The sequence below is a fragment of the Ipomoea nil genome, unplaced genomic scaffold (genome assembly GCF_001879475.1).
Source record: "Ipomoea nil cultivar Tokyo-kokei standard unplaced genomic scaffold, Asagao_1.1 scaffold1416, whole genome shotgun sequence".
In the NCBI taxonomy this organism is placed as follows: domain Eukaryota; kingdom Viridiplantae; phylum Streptophyta; class Magnoliopsida; order Solanales; family Convolvulaceae; genus Ipomoea; species Ipomoea nil.
The window spans coordinates 2205572-2227920 of NW_017617844.1; the positions used below are offsets into that span (position 1 = coordinate 2205572).

The window sequence follows — 22349 nt, forward strand, 5'->3', positions numbered from 1 at the left end:
CTGGGACCGGCATGTTCCTCATCCACTGCCTAACCTCAGCTTGGAACGCTTGGAAGCCGGTCTGGAATGCTCCCAATGTCTCGGCCTGAGCTCTCTGGCTATCATTCATCTGTGCTTGCATATTCTGGACTTGTTCTTGGATCTCAGTGATGTGTCTTGCAGCTTCATCGAAATCGCGGCATGTGTTCGTCATGAGCTCTGATACCAGCTGTTACGGTTCTAAGTGAAAGCAAGAAAAGAAAAAGATATTCTCATTCAATGATCAGAACGGTTACAGCTTACAGCTTTAAGTACAACCACCAGGGGTAAACTCGTCTATTTGCTCGTTAACAACCTTAACGGCTGGCCTATCAAACGCTGCGTTTCACTCAGCTTCTAACCGTCTACTTATCAAAACGCTACGTTTTGGAACGATTTGTTACACGGTTCATAGCGTAATGGAGCGAGTTTTGTGAGAACGCCAGACATGGATGTGGAGGTCTGTATCAAGGCTGCAATTAGTGCTCCTGATGTTCCTGGAGACTGTAATCTCTCTCTCTCTCTTTCTCTTTCTCTTTCACTTTCTCTTTCTCTCTCTCTCTCTCTTTCTCTTTCTCATAAGTATATGTATATATCTATGCGGCTTAGTGAATTCTATATATGCTTGTCTGTTCCATTTTAATCCTGAGATTTTGTTGTTTCAACTTTGAAGGCCCATTTTGCCAAAGGGTACTTCTCACATCGGAGGAAAAGAATGCAATCGTTATACCTTGCACCACGGAGTGCACGCGCGCCTCCCAAAACGATGTTGTTTTGGTAAGTTATGTAGAGGGTTGACGTGATTATGTGTATTTGTTTATACAATTATATGTATTTTTTATATAATTATGTGTATTTGTTTATACAATTATGTACATTTTTTATACCAAGACTATGTGGTCTAATGGTACCCGGGTTGGACTTCCATTTGGAAGGTTGTGAGTTTAAGCCACAGTAGAGGCATTATTGGTTCTTTGTGTTTCAGTAGGTTGAGAAAGTATATGAACAGATACTACAATGGAATAGAGCCAGTAACATTCAAAAAAAAATGTACATTTTTTATACAATTAAATGTACATCCAAAACAGGATATTTATGTGTATTATGTTAAGAGTTGATGTTTATTATGTTAAAAGTTTATGTATATTATGTATTATGTTAGATGTTAGATTATATGTATTATCTTTTAAAAAAATATGTGTATTTTATTATACAATTATGTACATTCATGTATACAATTATGTGTATTCTAATATAAAATTATGTATATTTTTAAACATGAATTTTTTTAAAGAAAATTAACCGCCAACATAGGATAACGAAATTTAAAAAATAAAAAATAAAAATTTAAAACGACGTCGTTTTGCATCAGGGAACACAATGCAATGCGCGCCCTGGTGCAGGATATAAATTGCCAAAAGAATGTCCCTTACAACATCATTCTCATCAATACCAGTGACAAGCCCAAATGGTAACCTTATTTTTATGGAAAGGATGGATTGTCTGCCTGTTTATTTTGCTCAAAACAGCACCAACTTATGTTGTGGATTCGTAAATATTTGATGTTTTTGTTTGTTGGGTGTAATAAAAATGTGTTCTTGGAAGTGAATCCAGAGGGGAAGGTTCCACTGATAAAATTTGATGAAAAATGGATTCTGACTCTGATGTTATTGTTGGGATTCTTGATGAGAAATTCCCAAACCCTTCTCTCTCTGCACCCCGAGAAGTTGCTTATTCTGTGTAAGATTACCTCTCCTTTTATGGAATAATGCTAGTGAATACAAAAAATTATTGACTTGCTTGGTAACATAGTTAGCTTATCAGACAATTTTGACTTTTTTTTTTTTTGAAAATAGACAATTTTGACTTATTTGACCATTATTAATTATTTAATTTGGTTAAACAATCAATATAAGTGTTTGATTAATTAGTTTTTTGTAACAACTTATTGTTCCAAAACGCTAAAATTCAAAAAGCTTCTCAAATCAACTTTTTGGAACATGTTTTTAAGAAAGTTATTTTACATTTAATCAGCTAACAGCTAATTAACCAAACATATTTTTACAATCAGCTAATACTATCAATTAGTCAATCCACTAAGCTAATCAACTAATCGCTATTTACCAATCACCCCAACCCATTAACTTTTCATCTTCATATTTCAATCATTATTGCATGGACCATGGTTCACAAAATTGTGTGGATTATAACTAAAAAGTACATTTCTAATATACTAAAGGTACATTATTTATGTACGTAAGGTACATTTTTTGAAAGTACATTTTTAATATACTAAGGTACATTATTCTTATAATGTACCTTCAATATAAAAATAATGTACCTTTAATACAAAAGTAATGTACTTTTAATATATTAAAAATGTACCTGATATTCATGGTCCACACAATTGTGTGGACCATGGTCCATACAATAATTTGCCTCATATTTGATCACCTTACCTTTTGTGGAATGCTAAATTCAAGGCTGTCATGTAAACCTTTTAGTCAAATTGAACTACAATTGGGACAATCCTAGTTAAGTTTGTCACTTGTTGATTTGGTAATCACATTGTTACAAGTTTGACTCTAACAAGAGCGGCCTATTGGCCTTCTTAGTTTGAACCGCTCATCAGTTATAGACAACCTAGGATGATTTGTATCTCCTGGTGGTCCTCTGTAAGGTATTATCTACATATAGTTCTATCACATGTTCACAAATCTAATGCTATAGATTCATAATTTCTATATTGTAGATTCATAATTTAAATACAGTAGATTCATAATTTCTAAATTGTGTGATTGCGAAGAGAGAATAGAATGTTTGAATGCGAAAGGAAACCGCCTAACGCCGTTAACCGCAATATAATGGAAAAGAATTTTTATTATTTTTTTTTAATTTGGAACGACATCGGTTTGCATGGTGCACACGGTTGCACAGCATAATTTGTGTAATATATGACGTTAAAGAATTATATGGATTAATTGCAAATAATTAAATGATAATTTTGAATTTTTGTATACATATAATTTTTTTATTAAAAAAAAAAAACATTTTAGATTAGCCTTGGAGTAGTGCCCCTTTAAACTTTTGGCCCTATACTATATTATGAAGTTTAATTATAAATTAATGAGTTAATACCTAAAATGGTCCTCGATTATAGTGAGTTTTCTCAATTTCGTCCTAAGCGACTTTGGTGACCTAATGTAGTCCCAAACTTTTGTGTTTTTGCCCAATTTAGTCCTCTACCTGTTTGTTATTATATTAAATTGATGTTAAATAAAGGGTTAATTCAGTAATATCAATATTGGCCTCTCTTTACTCTCAACCTTGTGAAGTGCGAAATCTCTCTTTCTTTTACGAATTACTCCTAGACCTGGGTATCAAATTTTATATTCGCAAGTTTGAGAGTTATTCATAAAGGAAAGAGGGTTTTCGCACTTCGCAGGTCTAGGAGTAAAGAGATGCTAATATTGAAATTACTGAATTGTCTCTCTCTTTAACACCAAATTAACGAAATAACAAACGGATGACTAAATTGAGCAAAAATACCAAAGTCTGGGACTACATTAGGTCACCAAAGTCGTTGAGGACGAAGTTGTAAAGAACCATTATAGTTGAGGACCATTTTGGGTATTAACTCATAAATTAATTCAACTTTTGCTGATATGGCGGAGTATCTATTAACTGAGATAAGTATATAACATGGTTGTAATTATTATGTTGATTTAAAATTATTAAACAATTTTGAAGTCATGAATTCAAATCTTTGCATATGCAAACATTTTTTTTTTTTAACTTCATGGAAAAATAAAAAATCAAGCTAGGGGGCCCCTCCCTACGTTGGGCCCAGGGCGGGTGCCGATCTCGCCCGCCCTCAAGGCCGGCCCTGTCGGCATCCGCTCAATAATCCCCAACCACTGAATGCTGGGACTCAAATCTGTGATCTGGCTCCGATACCACATTATTATGATCAAACGCCTCACCACTATGCCAAAAACTATAGCTAATAGCCAAGATGCAACTTTATTTCTTTCCACCCATTTTCGAGACACGGGGTGTTGGACTTGGTCTTTTAAACTCTTTACCGACCTCCGCTCGACAATCCCCCAGCCATCGGGTGCTAGACTTGGCCTTTACGGCTTTCGCCCAACACTAAGTAAAAACAACAATTTGGAATGGAAGTGTTAAAGATGGTTTTGCATTATGCAGAAGAAAAGTGTAGTAAGTGCCATGAATGTTTAATTGGTTTTTCATTGTATTGCTTGCTGCAGTTGCTTTTTGGGCGGGAGTCTTTCCAGAAAAAGCAAGGCTGCAGAAGGGTATGTTGTTGCAGGCTGGGCTGCAAAGGTTAATGCAAGAAGCTCTTGGCCACCTACAATGGTGAATATATATCTTCAAATACGACATGTAATAACGCTTATGTAAATCGGGGTTTACTCATAAATGGTAAGATTATGATACCTCATACTAGATTATTGTTCTTAGTGTGGGATTGATATCTTGTCGCGACCTCGATTTCAAGATTAACAATGCATACATGTTAGTAGAATCTTAATGGATGATGTGGTTTACCCTTGAGGAGGTGTTTGAATTGATGGATGAGATTCATTATAAAGTGAAGGGCAATTAACAAAGTCTTTATCTTTAAGGAAATCTTTACAAATAGAAGAGATCAGACAGTGTTAGAAATTACTATTGAGATTTTTATAAATACCAACTTTTTAATGTACTTTTATTCTTTTTGTAGTTTTATATTAATATCATTTTTATGCTCTTATATTATTTTATATTTATATTTCCTTGACAAAAATTTTTAACAAAGAAAATATAAACTTTTCAAGAAAATAGACTTGATATATATAGCTCCTACTATCAAGTATGTCAAGACATTATCACAGCCTCACATGTCGGTAGAAAGGAGGAAAACCAAAACTTCAACCTTCTAAAATGAACCATGCAAGAAAAGACATGATATATAGAAAGTACTTTCAAGTAATAAAAAGAAATAGATAGTGATAGATGTTTGAAAGAATTTGTCTCATGAGCTGTAGCTTAGTTGGATTGTAACTAATACTGCATATCCGTGAGTGTATTGTCAATTATTTACACATATACTATCAAGTGTTTCTAAATACGTTGTCGTAATTATATAAATGTCACTATTTTTTCTCTTAACTTTTAACGTTTTATCATCCTAAATAAATTGGTGAAATTAGTCTTTGCATTATCATGGGGCTACTAGTTCACACACACACACTACATATGTGTGTGTATAACATTATAGTAAATTGATCTATCACATGATCTTTTAAGATGTAATCCTATTACTTAAGGTAATGATGTAGCTAGCTAGATAAAATGCATGGGTGTACAATAATCTCGTCTTTAAGTGAGTGAAAGTTATGACACATAATATGTAATAACTAGCAACTCTGTAGTACCATTAAAAAATCAACAAGAATCTAAATACCAAGCAAGCAAAATAGAAAAAACACATATTAACAATAGATCGATAAACATAAAATAAAGAAATGTGACTCAAGTTAGGGAGTATAATTTATTGTGCTAAATGCAAACAGACAATCAACAAGAAGTATACATATTAACAAGAGATAAATGTAAAATAAAAAAACAGGACTCAACTTGAGAAAGTTGGGGAAAATCTATCAGTTCAACTTAGCTGTCTTTTCAGAGTTCGTTACTGTGACCTATTAATATAATTTTTATAAATATAGACTTTTCACTATACATTAGTGATCATATCATTAATATATATATATATATATATATATATATATATATATATATAGAGTTAATACCCAAAATCGTCCTCGACTATAGTGGTTTTTCTCAATTTCGTCCTAAACGACTTTGGTGACCTAATATCGTCCCAGACTTTTGTGTTTCGCTCAATTTAGTCCCAGATTTTTGTGTTTTTGCTCAATTTAGTCCCTCATTTGTTATTATGTCCATTTGGTGTTAAATAAATAGACAATTCAGTAATTTTAATATTGGCATCTCTTTACTCATAGATATGTGAACTGCGAAATCCCTTTTTTTTTTTACGAATTACTCCTAAAACTGCGAATATAAAATTTGATTTGCAGGTCCGGGAGTAAATCTGGGTGTAATTCGTACAAGAAAGAGGAATTTTGCACTTGACAAGTTGAAAGTAAAGAGAGATCAATATTAACATTACTGAATTGTCCCTTAATTTAACACCAATTTGACGGAATAACAAATGGAGGACTAAATTGAGCGAAACACAAAAGTCTGGGACGATATTAGGTCACCAAAGTCGTTTAGGACGAAATTGAGAAAAACCACTATAGTCGAGGACGATTTTGGGTATTAACTCTATATATATATATATATATTTTTAATGTTATATTCCTATCCTTATTCCGCTCTGATCTTACACGGAGTACTATTTTATATTTTTACCTTTCCAGACATGAACTATACTTTTAATAGATAAAAAGTAAACCTTTACCTTTTAAAATGAACCATACAAGAAAATAGACTTGATAGGAAGTATTTTTTTTAATCAAATACGGAGCGCAATTTATATCATGCACCAGGGCGCGCATTGCATTGTGCAACCTAATGCAAAACGACATCGTTTCAGATTTTTTTTTTTTTTAAAAATTTCGTTACCATGTGTTGGCGGTTAATTTTCTTTTAAAAAAAAAAATCTCATGTTCAAAAATGTACATAATTTTATACTAGAATACACATAATTGTATACATGAATGTACATAATCGTATAACAAAATACACATATTTTTAAAAAAAAGATAATACACATAATCTAACATAATACATAATACACATAAACTTTTAACATAACACACATAAACTCTTAACAAAATACACATAAATTTCCTGTTTCGGATGTACATAATTGTATAGAAGAAATGTACATAATTTTATAAAAAATGTACATAATTGTATAAACAAATACACATAATTATATAAACAAATACACATAATCACGTCAACTCCCTACGTAACTTATCAAAACGACGTCGTTTTGAGAGGCGCGAGGCGCACAGTGCTATGTGCGCCGTGGTGCATGGTATAACGATTGGAGTATGTTTTTAAGGGCATTATCACAAGTAGAAGGGAGAAAAAACAAACTTTCGTTTTATAAAATCAATCATACAAGAAAATAGACTTGATAGGAAGTACTATTACTATCAAGTACTCCATATGTTTTTAACGACATTATCACAAGTAGAAGGGAGAAAAAACAAACATTCGTTTTATAAAATCAACCATGGAAGAAAATAGACGTGATAGAATGTACTATCAAGTAAAAACAACCAAATAGTGATATACATGTTCTAAATAATTTGTCTATTAGATGTAGCTCGGTTGGATTATAAGAACATTGAGTAAATTTCAATTTTGGTCCATTGATTATTGCACTTGTGTTAATTGCAACACTTAACTTTTAAAAATGTTAATTTAGTACCTTGACTATGCAACTCTTATCAATTTTGGTCACGCCGGCCAAATTACCGGCCAAATGTGACCGGAAAAACTTAAACTTTTTAAAATTTTTTATTAATAGGGGCAAAACGGTCATTTTACGTTTAAAAAAAAAAAAAAAAAAAGTTATTTGCTTCTTCTTCTTCGCGTACAAATTTTTCTGTAGGGGGTTTAAACGAAGAGATCTGCTGCTGCGTCATTACTGGAGAAGAGAGGATGATGGCACATACGGTATTGGCATTCGATTTTAGATTTCCACTGGTTTTAGTAAAACATTCCTAACGGCTAACACAGACTATTCTCTGGTGTTTGATGCAGTAATCCTTTATCATTCTGTCATCCACAATAAATATCCACCACAATAGGGATACGTAGTTCGCGCTATTGTTAAAAGTAATGTAATCTTTACCCTGGAAGTTGAGTAGATAACCTCTTTCTCATAATCAATAATTAATGTGATTTATTGTTAATTATGATTCCCCTAATCATGATTCCTCACTTAAGTATATCATCATTCTCCTTTGTATGTGATTGTTTTCTCAAGGCTGAAGCTGTTCTTGTTCACATGCACAGGAAACACATCCACCAAAACTATCTTCTGCTGCGTGTTTTGTCAGAAAATTGCAGGATCTTGCAGGTTAGTCTCCTTTGATCTAACACATGTTTGTGATGGTTTGTTCTAAAGCAAAAACTATTCAAAATTGCAACATTCAAGAAGTTGTCGGTGGCGAAGAAGGTGCCAAATTCAGCCGCAGGCGGTGAGCGTAGTACGCGAAGAAGAAGAAGAAAACTTTTTTTTTTTATAAAAACATAAAATGACTGTTTTGCCCTCATGAATAAACAATTTAAAAAAGTTTTAAGTTTTTCCGGTCACATTTGACCTGTAATTTGGTCGGCGTGATCAAAATTGATAAGAATTGCAACAGTCAGTGGACCAAAATTGAAATTTATTCTAAGAACATCCCATCAATGATTTTTGGGGAGGTTTTTGTCACTTTTAGGTCTATGTGGAGGAGAGAAAGGCTTGGAGCGATAATGTTGAGCCCCTACTACAAGAAGTGATTTTTTGTGAGAGAAAAACATCAAAGACCAGACATAGTGTTGTGCATTCGGATTACACACAACACCCGTGTTAACTGTTTTTTTTTTTTTTTTTTTTTTTTTTTTTTTGCGTCAGATTTGCTTTTTCTTTAATTTTTTCCCTCTTTTTCGTTCTTATTTTTCCCTCCTCTCCCCTAATTGGTACCTTAAAAACTTTAAAAAAAAAAAAAAAAAAAAAAAAAAAAAGCCATATCTATTGAGAATGCTCTAACTAAGCTAGACAAAATCCGATAGAGACATCATTTACCACCAATTATTAATGAACAAATTTCACTTTTAGTTATCCACTATTGTTTTATAAGCCCTCCTCTTTTAATTTTATTTCAACTTATTACATTTTTTACTTTCATTTGTTTGTTACAATTACTCTTCTGTTTAAATTTATATCATTCCACCGTTTAATAAAGATAAGTAATTTCATCATTCAACATATATATAATTTTTCTTTACTCTCTCATAAACTCTTTTAATTAAGGGTCCGTTTGGAAACCAGGAAAATGACTTCTGGAAAATGTTTTCTGGAAAATGAGTCATTTTCCGGAAAACATTTTCCTTTCCGGTGTTTGGTTGCATTCTGGAAAACTGTTTTTGTGTGTTTGGTTCATTTTCTGGAAAATGAGTAGAATTGTATAATTAAACATTTTAATTATTTTATTTAGAATATTACAACATGTATAATAATATAATATAATATTAATTTTAAATATAATAAAAAATAGCTAAGTTTTTCAACAAAAAAAAAAACTAATAATATATCAAAAATATTATGGTGGTGGTGGTGGTGTAGTGGTAGTGGTGTTATTCGTTATATAATAATAATAATAATAATAATAATAATAATAATAATAATAATAATAATAATAATAATAATAATAATAATAATAATAATAATTGGTGGTGGTATGACGGTGGTGGTGTGGTGGCGGTGGTATGGTGGTGGTGGCGGTGGCGGTGGTTGCGGTGGTATGGTCGTGGCGGCGACGACGATGGTTGCGGCGGCGGCGGTAGTGGTGTTGGTGTGATGGTGGTGGTAGTATGACGATGGTGTGGTGGTGGTGGTGGTGGCGGCGACGGTGGTATGGTGGTGGCGGCGGCGGTGGTATGGTGGTAGTGGTGGCGGCGACGGTGGTTGCGGTGGTATGGTGGTGGTAGTGGTGGTGGTGGTTGCGGTGGTATGGCGGTGGTGGCGGCGGTGGTGTGGTGGTGGTGGCGATGGTATGGTGGTGGTGGCAGTGGCGGCGGTGGTGTGGTGGTGGTGGTATGGTGGTGGTGGCGGCGGCGGTGGTATGACGGTAGTGGTGGCGGCGACGGTGGTTGCGGTGGTATGGTGGTGGTGGCGGCGGCGGTGGTATGACGGTAGTGGTGGCGGCGACGGTGGTTGCGGTGGTATGGTGGTGGTGGTGGCGGTGGTATGGTGGTGATGGCGGCGACGGTGGTTGCGGTGGTATGGTGGTAGTGGCGGCGACGATAATGGTGGCGACGGTGGTTGCGGTGGTATGGTGGTAGTGGTGGCGGCGGCGGCAAAGGTGGTGTGATGGTGGTGGTGTGGCAATGGTGGTATGGTGGTGGTGGTGGCGGTGGTATGGTGGTGATGGCGGCGATGGTGGTATGTTGGTAGTGGTGGTGGTGGTGGTATGATGTTGATGATGTTGGTGTAAAAGTTGGAAAATGACTTCCCCCAAAAAAAAAGGGGAAGTCATTTTCCATAAAATTGCCTTCCTTTTCCATTGACTTCCACCCCATTTTCCTTTGACCAGTCATTTTCCAATGTAACCAAACACCAAAAACCCGGAAAATGACTTCCAGAAGTCATTTTCCGGCTTTCCAAACACACCCTAAATGATAAAATTACATGTTAGCTATCTTTATTAAACGGTGGAATGACAAATTTAAATAAAAGATCGACAAGATTGTGACAAACAAATGAAAGTCAATGATGTAATAAGGTAAAGTTAAAAAAAGTAAATATAAATGTAACAATGTCATAATAGTCGATGTCTGAAAATAAAATTTACTCAATTATATTAATTGAAACACATTATGTTTTTCGAAATAAATTTGCAAAACTTTTGATGAAACATAATCAGGTTAGACTCAAACTTGAACACGCCATCTCACAAGTGAAATCACGTATGGACTTTACTTTTATATCTCAAATTCAAACTTTGTGAAAATCAACATTTGTTATGTCAAGTTAATTTTTTTAAAACCAGGACTATGTGGTCTAATGGTACTCGGGTTGGACTTTCATTAGAAAGGTTGTGAGTTCAAGCCTCAGATACTACAATGTAATAGAGCTAGTAGCATTCAACAAGTTAATTTTTTAAATAATGCATTCACTATATTGATTTTTTGATACGATTTTACAAGATGGTAGGCATGAAGAAGAAAATAGAGAACACACTATGAACATGGAAACTGAAGGAAGCCAACTAGTCCAAGAAAACCAAGTAGAAGAAGGAGACAGAAGGGGTAGACGAACAAGGAATCGAAGACCTCCTCAATGGTTGAAAGATTACGTGAAATAAGTGTTTTAACATGACTAGTTATTAGCTTTTCTAATAGGAGTAGGAAATTAAAAAGTATTTATATTTAAATAGTTGATAGTTGTTTTCCAAAAAAAAATAGTTGATAGCTAGCATTGGAGAGGGGCAGAGAACAATATTTAATTCTTTAGTATTCATTCTTTTTTTTTTTTTTAAACTAGTATCCATTCTTTCTTCTTCCTAATTGTCTAAGTTTTATTTCTTTCAAGAAAGTTACTCATCATTCCAAACAGTGCCGGTTTGATACGAAACCGTATCAATTGGTGCTTTAATTAAGTCTGAAACTCATCAGCCAGCCTCATCAGAATCCCCATTTGCGAGTTTTTCTTTAGCATATCTTCATTGAACAATTTGATAAAAAACGCCTTCACAAATCAACAATACCAACATCGAACTCATACTAGACTTCAGCAACTGTTTGGCTCTATGGAACTACTAGAGCACATGGTAGTAGGGTTGACAACCAATTATCGTCCACAACAAACTCCACAGAGTATGTTTCAACCACCACCTATTCTTCCCCATACAGTAGCCACAACTTTCGCAACAACACCTATTCTTCCCCAGCCAATAAATACAACTTCTGCAGCAAGACCAATTCTTCCCCATCTAATAGTCACAACTTCTACAGCAGCACCCGGACCACCACATTTTGATAGCATGAAAATCGAACTCCCAAAGTTTGATGGTTGCAATCCATATGGTTGGGTCTTTCGAACTACGGAATATTTTAACTTTTATGATACGCCCGACACACAATGAGTAGAATTGTGGCCTTCACCATGGAAGGAAAAGAATCGGAATGGTATCAATGGATGAAGCGCAACAATATCCTCACCACTTGGGCAGATTTTTTGCAAACAGTCGAGCTACGATTTGGGACCTCAAGGTACGAAGATGATCAGTGCCAAAATTTTGGGCGGTCTTTTCAAGGGCTACAACTCTCATTTTGGGCGAAAATTCCAGAAAGTTCCACGCAGCTCACAACGTGCGTTGCAAAGTGCATGGACGGGACACTTAAATGAAATTTCAGATTTTAAGCCTATTTAAAGGCTTGTAAGGGGATCATTTAGGAGGCTTGCTCTTTCCCATTCCTTTACTCTTCCATTTAGCTCTTTTAGATTAGGTTTAGACTAGGGTTAGGTTAGATTTACATTACCTTGAAGATCTACACTCATTGTTCTACAAAATCTCTTTGGATTCATACACAATAGATTGAAGACTTGGGTAACATCTCTTCTTTGTTTATTATTTCAGATTTAATTTGTGTTTGCTACCCTCTTAATGATGATGAGTGCTTAGATTGCTTGGATTTGGATTGGATTTGATTTGTTGATTATGTATCCATTCTTAGTATGATTGATATGATGAGATTTGGTGTATGGATTGTCCTCGAATGCCTATGTTGTAGAGGAGTGCATATTGATCTCTTTCCATTAACGGCCATAATGGTTAGATAAGTGTGAGAGTGAGAGTTTAGTAAGAGATTGCACTCTCTTTAGTCTTGCCCTTGCAATCCCCTTCCTACGACCCGAGAGGGCGAGCTTAGGGGAGGAGACAGTAGACCACCCGCCAAGTGTTTGATAGAATGCCTCACCCGACATAAGGAATGCGAGTTTAGGTTTGACGCAACCTAATGTTGGTGCCTTGGTTCTCCCGTAGGTTAGGCAAGCTTTGCATCCTCTCTTGTCCCAAGTTGAAGACCAATGAATGCATGATCACAAATCCTTTCCATCCAAATCCCCATTTCCCCTATTTGTTCGTTTTCCTTTATTTTCCTTGTTTTCTATGCTTGTATCCATGTTCCATACTACTCTCCTCTTGCACCTAGTTTACTCTCATTGATGCATTGTGTCAAAGGATTGTCTTGCACTTTACTTGCTCCGAACGGTCATCCTTGAGTTCGTCACTTAGGGGTTTCACAACCTTCGTTTACTTCATTCCATCCACCACACTAAAGTACATGTTATTAGAAGATTACCAAGGAAAACTCTCCAAGTTGATTCAGATCACAACAGTAATAGAATATCAATCAGAATTCGAATGCCTTATGAATAAAGTTATAGGAATCTCTGAGCCAGTGCTAACATCGATGTTTATTGCTGGCCTTAAATCTCATATTCGCCAGGAAGTTCAACGGGCTAGATCACCTTCGTTAATGAAGGCTTTTGCTTTAGCACGGGAGAATGAAATTCAGTATGAGGAGTTACAGGTAGATTTGGCACGGGACAAACGTTCTTCCTTTAGACGATGGCAGAATAGGAATCTAATGCTAATTACACCATCACCACAAACCACCGCCCCATTACTGCTACTACCAAACCCATCCACGACACCGGCAAAAACTTTAACCACAACTAAAACAACTCCTAACACCTTGCCAATTCGATGTCTGTCACCATAGGAAATAAGGGAGAAACGTGCTAAAGTACTCTGCTATAACTGCAACTAAAAGTACATGGCCAACCATCATTGCCGAAGAAGATTTCAAATGCTCCTTGGTACTGATGATGATTTGGCTACTATATAGGCGACAATGAAGATCCAATCAATGATCATGCAAATGAGATAGTGATTCTGGGCGATATCTCTAGCCTAAATACTATGGCAGGCTCGGGGACTCCACGGTCATTACGCTTGTGGGGAGAATTAGAAAAGTCACAAGTCCAAGTGTTAATTGACGGAGGGAGCACACACAATTTTATTCAACCCACTGTGGCAGAAAGACTTAATTTGGAATCACATCAAATTCCAACATTTAGAGTTTATATTAGATTATTGGCAATGGGGACTCATTGGAATGTACTACTGTTGCAAGGATGTCCGTTTAAAATTGCAGGGCACTGATTTTACTATGGATTTATATGTATTACCAATTCAAGGACCGGACATCGTAATAGGACTCCAATAGTTACAAGACCTTGAGAAAGTAGCACATGATTATGCTAGCCTCACTATGGAATTCACTAGGAAAGGACGAGCCATCACCTTGTCTAGAATGCAAACCTTGAGCCCTCAAAAAATATCATTTAATCAATTACAGGCCATGCTAAGGAACAATGGAGTTTGCGGAATGTTTGAGTTGGTCCATAGATCAGATGACTCAAGGAATGTAACAGAAAAATCTGAGAATGTAAAATTCCCGAACCATTGATGTGGAAATCAGTGATGAGGAAGCCTCTGGGTGCCGGAAAACAACTACAGATTTGTCAGATCCGGAGAAAAAAAATCCAAACTAGAAAAAAAAAAAAGTTGGTTGAGCTTTTCTGGTGAGGGATTTGTTGGTGGAGCCTTTTCTCATGTTGATGGAGGCGTGGAGCTTGCAAATGGAGGCGTGGAGATTGCAGGTGGAGCGTCTCTGGCTTGAGAATTGAAGATGGAAAATGACTTCCCCAAAAAAAAAAAGGAAAAGTCATTTTTCAAAAAAAAAAAAAAACCAGAAACTTGGAAAATGATTTCTGAAAATCATTTTCCGGATTTCCAAACACACCCTTACTTTACTAGTTGTCGCAAGTTTAGAGGCCTGAAGGGGGAATCCTATTGTGAACACTAGTGTACATGCATTTGAAGGTTTGAAGGCATTAAAGAACATCCTGCAATTTATGTTGTGAAATAAATATGAAATTTTCTAACTATTTTCTTTCCAATTTAGGTAGGAAGATATTTAATAGAATGGAAGAGAATACTTGGGGCTGTTTGGTTATTAGATGATCAGCCAATTTTTGGCTGATTTGATTATTTTCAGTTGTTTGACTTAGTCAATCAGCTGAAATGAATGTTTAGTTAATGACTTTTTTCTTCAGCTGATTCATTCCAGTAAACTGATTTTTAAAACACGCTGAGTGAAGCATCGTTTTTGGATGGCTAGTTGCAATTGCAATTAATTTCTAAAAGACAAATTTACCCATCAATCTTTTCTTTTCTCCCCTTCTCCCCCTCTCACTGGCAGCCATGGATAACATTCAAGAACACACATCTAAACTCACAAATTAAAAGTAAATAATAAATGGAAAAAACTATAAACTTATCACGAAAGTCTTCATCCTCAAAATTCAGAACACACAACAAATACAGAAACTATATTTTTTAATTCACAAATTAAAAAAAAAAATGAAAAAAACTACCCAAATCGATCATCATCATCTTCATCGTTGCTGCCATTGATTCTCGCCCTTCTTCTTCCCCATTGCTTCTTGCTTCGGATTTTCGCTCATTTATCCATAAAAGTTTATACCCTTATTATAGTTAAAACTTAAAGTAACATAATATACTCATACCTTTAAAAGTCATTTTATATGCAATCCGCTAATAGTAAACATCTCATTTACCAAACATTTTTTAATAACAAGCTAATACAATCAACTGGTTAAACCAGCTAACACAATCAACTATCAAATACCAACTAAATCAATCAGCAATCAGCTATTAGCTATCAGTTAACAACCATTTACCAAACACCCCCTTGATCCAATTATCTCATCCAAACAAGAAAAACAAAATGCAATGGGAACACAATGCTGGACAAATATCAAAACTGAAAATCCATTACAACTTTATTTTTCTGTAATAACATGGGAATATACAAAAAAGCAGCCCCTACCATATGTAACTAAACGACAGGCTTGTAAATATGTACAATCGTACACAGCTAAATGACAGCAGCACTGGAGCCATGTCTACAAGACTAGGATAACGGTTTCTAAGTGTCTGCATATGCTTTACCAACATTGTTAAATGCTAATCAATCTTTCCCCAAGAATTCAGAACAAGCATGTTGAGTATAGCATCTGCATGAATCTTAGTAATAATGTCGTCACAAGTGGTACTTATTATGTCTTCATAGATTAAACAAACGGGGATGATACGTTTAGCTTGATAGGAAGTACAGTGTTGAAACCTGCGGCCAGCTGGAACACTGCCAAGGTTAGACCATTTTCACTGTAATGGTGGAATGATCATTCGTCTGAATCTTTGTTAGTATCTTCATGGTCTGAAAACGAGTTCTGGATCAGCGCTGTGGCCTCTGCCTCTGTCATTCGGTTCTTTTTCATCTGAGATTGAGAATATGCCTCGAAGAATTCTTTGTTCTCTTTCTCTAACTCATTCCATACTGCAAAATCAATCACTGAATCATATGGTAGCTACATGCAGTTTGTCAGCTTCCAAAAAAGCTTTAGTTTATCTAAACAACTAAACTACCCCTTACCTTTTAAATCTGAAGTTCTTTCAGTTTATCCTGTATCCCAAAAGCAAACTCTTTACAGGATTAATTCTTATATATACAGTGGTTGAATACCTTATGCCTATCTACAGCCATGTTACTTCATGCATGCATATGATAACAGTTTTTAATAAATACGACAAGGGGAGAAAGGGGGGTGGTGGGGGGGATTGATCCAGAGATCTCTTATACATTGGGACTCAGGCCTATGATATTGGACATGAAAGTTTTAGGGATATCAAAACTCAAAAGTTCAAAACACTAACCTGTTGAAGTAATGAGTGGTTTGATGTTTGCATGCTTGGACAGAGCTTCCATGCACTCCTCTTTTGTCATGTTGAAAATCAGGCAATTTTCTATTAGGTGGTGAACCTAGATTTAGATTAGATTAGATTAGATTAGATTAGATGATCATATATATATTAGTAACAAGAGAAGTTTTCTGGAAATATAGTTTCAAGCAATCAAGTCGAAAAGAAAAGCAAGTGCAGCCATAGACAGACAGCTTGAACAACCAGAAAACTATGAAGATTATTTTATGAAGAGTGATTAACAGTGGGCAGAAGCGGAAGCTGCATCAGTTTTGATTTACCATATGTATATATGAAGCAGAGGAGTCACCCATACCGATTTAGTATCTGTTTCTTGCCAAAACGAGCTTAATGAAACAAGCAGGAAATTAAATGAAAGAAATGGTGGTGTGTGATAAGTGAGATCATGAGCTGAGAAAGGAGCAACTATATATTGTGAAGAAACAAGTAATACTAGGAGAGGGCCCCGGACTCCCACGTGGGAGATGGATGATTATTGGTGGAGAGATTTGCAAATGACAATTTCCTTGTCTTGTCGAATTAGCAAGAGGCAGCGTCCCCCACGTGATTAACAGGTCCCACACTGCAATAAGAAATGCATAGTAAAATCTGTTTTACTAAGCAATAGACATAGATAAATCCCCCAATGCTTATGTAAATGGTTGACACATGTCCACTGTTTAATATCCAAGGTGGTAATACCCAACCCGAAGCAGCCAAACTGCAATACAACAAATTGCTTGCTTAGGTGAAGCAATCATCTACCAGTCCCTTGCAAAGACATGGACAACTGATTCAATGCACTAGGTGACGGTACACGTAATATACTAATTTTGCTAGGTCAGTTTATAAGGCAAAGTGATTGAAATACTGGTATGTGACAGATATAAAACATCCAAAAAAGGTTACACAAAGAAGAATTGTTCAATAAACAATTTTCATAATTAGATACTCCCTCCATCCCATTTTACCTATCATGTTTACTATTCATTGGTCAAACCAACTCTTTCGTCTTTGCTTATTTTCTTTAGTATTTTTTAATTATTTTTAAATTTGATTTTTTGTGTTTAATAGTGTTTTCAATGTAGTTTCTAAATATATAAACTTTATATGCTAATAGTAAACTTAAAACACTGAAAAATAACTTCAATCAGACCTCGTTAACCGAACAAGACACATAAAATGGGACAGAGGGAGTATTAGGTTGGTCTTGTGAACCGAGCACAGTCATAATTTTCCATGTCTAAAAGTAATTAAATTTGCCAGAGTAAACGCATCTGCAGAACATTTGTTTGGCAGGACCTGGTTACCATTTGGCATAATATTAACCAATGACCCACAACAATGGCAAGGGCAAATTATTCTGTGGACCCGGGTCCACCTTGCATACTGAATGTTCACAATTTTACATAATAAATGTTCACAATTCAAATTGTGAACATTCAGTATGTAAATTGTGTATTTTGGATACGGGTCCACCTTGCAAGGTAGACCCGAGTCCATGGTATAACTGCTGAATTGCAAGGTAGTCTAAATTGTTTAAGATGCTCACCTAGAATTAACTTGCAATGCATCTTTCGACCAGTACTCAGCTCATTGTCAGGTTGCTTTACAAGTTGTTGTCTATCCCTCACCGCTTCTCCAGAATTCCAGAAAGGTTGAGCCATGTGGGTGCACTACTACCATTTATGGAAACTTACAACCTCTTATCATGTATTCAATTCTGCAATTGCCGTGGACCATCATTAGGACTGTTACTGTACTTGCTTGATAACTATTCATGTGGCTAAATGCACAAAACCACATGGCCCCTTTCCACACTGAGAGGAAGCACACACTTTTTTCTTCATCCCCTTTGAACAGCTTTATTTTTTCCCAGAATCTGTTCAAAACATATCATTGTTACAACTTACAATCACAGTTTTGTATTCTTAGCAACAAGACACGCAGTTGTCGGGCACTATAGCAAGTAGACATTGAAACAAGAGAGAAAGTTGGTTTCTTCTTTAATAAACTTCAATAAAGAAAAGAGAAAGATAGAAATGTAATAACTCATGGTGGGCTCAACTAATTCACGGGTAACCAATGAATATTAAAATAGGGATGAAGTCATTAAATAAAGGATGTAAAAGATATATGTCGATGTAGTATCCTAGTGATATACAATCTGGTTTCCAGCTTGAGATGGATTAGACAAGACTCAAGAGAAACAAATAAATGAACAAGCATTTAACATTTAAATGCAATCACCTATAACCTCACGTTGATGATTGATTGCTTATACATGACATACAGATCATATGTTTTGACAAGTATCTTGTAATTTGTTTACCACAAATAATAAATAAATAAATTAATTAATTAATTAATAATAATAATAATTTCAATATGATAATAATGAAATTGACAACCATGCTTATTATTGGTAGCATTCCAAAGATAAAGCAATGCAGACAATAATGATATTATTTTGACAATCAAGAGTCAAACTTTCAACCTCAGAGAACATGTTCTACCTCAGGTGGCCAAAGAATTCTCCTAACATGAAAGAAAAGAAAAATTATTGTTGTTAATATTCTGTGATTGATGAAAGACGACTGATTGTACCGTTTATTTAAAGATTCATTGAGCTTCTTTCCCATGGCGAAAAGGACAAAAAAAAGATATCCTAGCGACAGAATTAACCCTTAAAACACCTCAAGTCACTCCAGAAATGCCAATTTCTGTTTGAATGGACACAAAACATGAAGATTCATTTTAAACAGATAAAAATTTCTAAGTATTTCATGGTAGTAGACTGTAGATAGTCACTTAAACGCCCAAACCGAACCAGCCATTAACTATGGGGCAGACTATTACTCCTAGGGGGCGTTTGGTTCACGGAATCTTGGATTACCCTGGTAATCTGAGAAAGGTAATCCTAGATTACCATGTTTGGTTGAGGTCATCTGCGAGGGAAGGTAATGCAACATTACTGCCACGTCAGAAATATGGTAATGTTGGAGGTAATCTGATTACCGAATTTTTATTAGGTAATGTGAGATTACTTTTCAATATTCCAAAATTGCCCTTATTTATTCTTCTTTTATTCACAAGATTTATTATTATTATTATTATTATTATTATTATTATTATTCATAATTATTGAATTGCATCTTTCCAGTAGCATTCCATCATCATTATTATTATTAATTTATTATTATTATTATTATTATTACTATTATTATTATTATTATTATTATTATTATTATTAATCATAATTATTGAATTGCATCATTTACAGTAGTATTCCATTAATTATTATTATTATTATTATTATTATTATTATTATTATTATTATTATTATTATTATTATCTTGTTAAATTTTGAATTATGAAAAAAAAGACTTGCAATTTACACCTTTCAATATATATGAGGGCATTTAAGTAATTGATGTAATATACCCTAAAATATACCCTTCAACCAAACAAGTTAATGTTACATTCCTCCAACTTTAACCAAACACATCAGGTAATCTTACATTCCCAAATTCTCATATTACTTACCCCCTGGTAATAGGATTACCTGGGATAATTAAAGATTCCGTGAACCAAACGACCCCCTAATATTCTGCTAAACAATTCTCAAAGAATATAATCCAATCACTAATCCATATAAGTTAAAACATTTTTTGGCATACACTCAGTACAGCAGGCAAAGGAATTTTTTTGGTTCTTAACTCACACTCATCTGTTTAGTAGGTAGGAATCAAGTAAGCATGATCGCCATTCTAATCTATGATTTTCTTAAAGTGTGAGGTGTTTCTAGTCCATCTAATCATGATTTCCTATGAATTCCTATTCCATTCAGTACCATTTTTGTCCTTTTCAACACTGAAAGAATAACAAATAAGGAATCTAAGTATCATTCCTCCCTTAATTGATTCCTGTTACAGATTGATCCAATTCCCATATTTGAGATTCCATTCCACCAAACGGAGCCCTAATCCTGTATGCATTTAACTTTCCAATCGGCCAATCTTTCTTTCAACAAAGGGCTGAACAACTGGGAAAGAGGAAAAGTAAACACAAAATTTACACTATATTTTGCAGATTAGGGATCTTACACACATTCTAGTGTTATATCAATAATTCCAAGGTTTTCAGATATTTAAGATTAAATAATATATAAAAGTCATGTTGTTGTCGGTAAATTATTGGAGATTGCGCAAGAAAGGAAAAGCATCTGTCAATTCCCAAACACAGTGTGATTCAGGAAGAATATCAGAGGATTACAAAGATGACCACCAAAGAACAATACATACACACGAGAAAGCGACCAATTGAATGGACTAACGGAAGTAAAACGTTGTAGGAACAGAAATTCTTTACCGTCTCAAAGAGAAGAAAATTACAGAGACTTCATTCCTCGCCCATTTCGATTGTTCTGCGGTAATTTCATTTTTTTCTCCCTAGACAATTGGCGGTAAATTCCCAGATCATTTTCTGCAATTCTGTGATAAGGGAGTAGCGGTGAATTCCAGATTCAGTATTATCAGTTTATCACAAATATTGTGGTAAGACAATTAATTTAATAATCAAATTTTAAATTTAACTTTTTAGTCTTTACCAAGACTATTTATAGTCAGCCCTCTTGTTTAAGACAATCAACTTTTATTAATTACCTTCACATAAAATTACCTTTAAATAGTGATTAAAATTTTATTATAAATTATTCATACAAATTTAACTCAATAGTTCAGTAGGCAATATTTGAAAGAAAAAATGAAGTTTTATTGTAAATTAAAAGTTATAACAAATTTTCTTTAAAGAGATAAAACATATAAATATTATAATTTAGTCACTATATTTTGTCAATTTTAAATAATTTATTTTGAGGTTTCATCTTAAGTTTGAAGCCGAGTACCTCAATGTACTTGTTGGAGACTAGTAAATGAGGCAAATATCAAGATTTGTCTTAATGACCTACAAACTCCAAATTCTTGTATTTTAGTAATCAAAATAAGGTTAAATTTATACCTCACATTTTTTTTTTATCATTTGTAAAATTTTGACATTTCATTATAAGGATTTTTTTTATAGAAATTCTAATAGAGTTTTTGCTTAATTTTTGTTAGTTTTTTTACTTGGTGACGGAGAAGGGTTGGAGGGGTAAATAGGGAGAGGTGAGACAATCTTTGTCTCACGAGCCAAGCACCAATCACGTGGCACGTGTTGCTTAAACAATATTAAAAGAAAAAGAGAGATTTTTTTTTTTTTGTTTTTGTTTTTTAGGACAAATATAATACTTTTATTTATTTATTTTTTTTTAAAGGAAATATAATACTTTTATATTTTGATGTAAAAGTATTACTTTTTTCATTAGAAGTATTACAATTTTTCTTATAAGTAATGTTGCACTTATAAAGTATTACGTCAAAAGTATTACATCAAAATGTAAAGTTATTACATTTTTCCTCAAAAGTATTACATTTTTGAAAAAATGGTCAAATCGGCTCCCTAAATCAACCAGATAGTGCAATTGACCCCCTAAGTAAAGAAAGAAAGAAAAAAAAGCTTCGTATAAGCCCCCTAAATTGGTAAAATAAGTCAATTTGTTCCCAACTCAGCCGGTAAATGCTTTTTTGTCGCCAACGTGGATAATTTCAACCACTATAT

The 22349-nt window shown here is 34.6% G+C and overlaps 1 protein-coding gene and 1 pseudogene across 5 annotated transcripts; one reads left to right on the forward strand and one right to left on the reverse strand.

The window, feature by feature from the left end:
* Positions 1-466: 466 nt before the first annotated feature.
* LOC109187039 lies at positions 467-4573 on the forward strand (annotated as a pseudogene).
* Positions 4574-15687: 11114 nt separating this feature from the next.
* LOC109186981 lies at positions 15688-21213 on the reverse strand. 5 transcript variants are annotated; one of them, XM_019337145.1, is made up of 6 exons: positions 20291-20719; positions 19189-19549; positions 18244-18573; positions 17146-17274; positions 16647-16752; positions 15688-16269 (listed from the first exon to the last, which is right to left on the reverse strand). In XM_019337145.1, the coding sequence occupies exons 3-6, from the start codon at positions 18356-18358 to the stop codon at positions 16260-16262; spliced, it is 360 nt and encodes a 119-aa protein (XP_019192690.1). In that variant the 5' UTR covers positions 18359-18573; positions 19189-19549; positions 20291-20719; the 3' UTR covers positions 15688-16259. The 5 variants fall into 5 exon arrangements, 3 of the variants coding, with proteins under 3 accessions (XP_019192690.1, XP_019192689.1, XP_019192688.1); XR_002055195.1 differs by having other exon boundaries at positions 17008-17274; positions 18244-19549; XR_002055194.1 differs by having other exon boundaries at positions 16973-17274; positions 18244-19549.
* Between the last annotated feature and the right edge of the window lie 1136 nt (positions 21214-22349).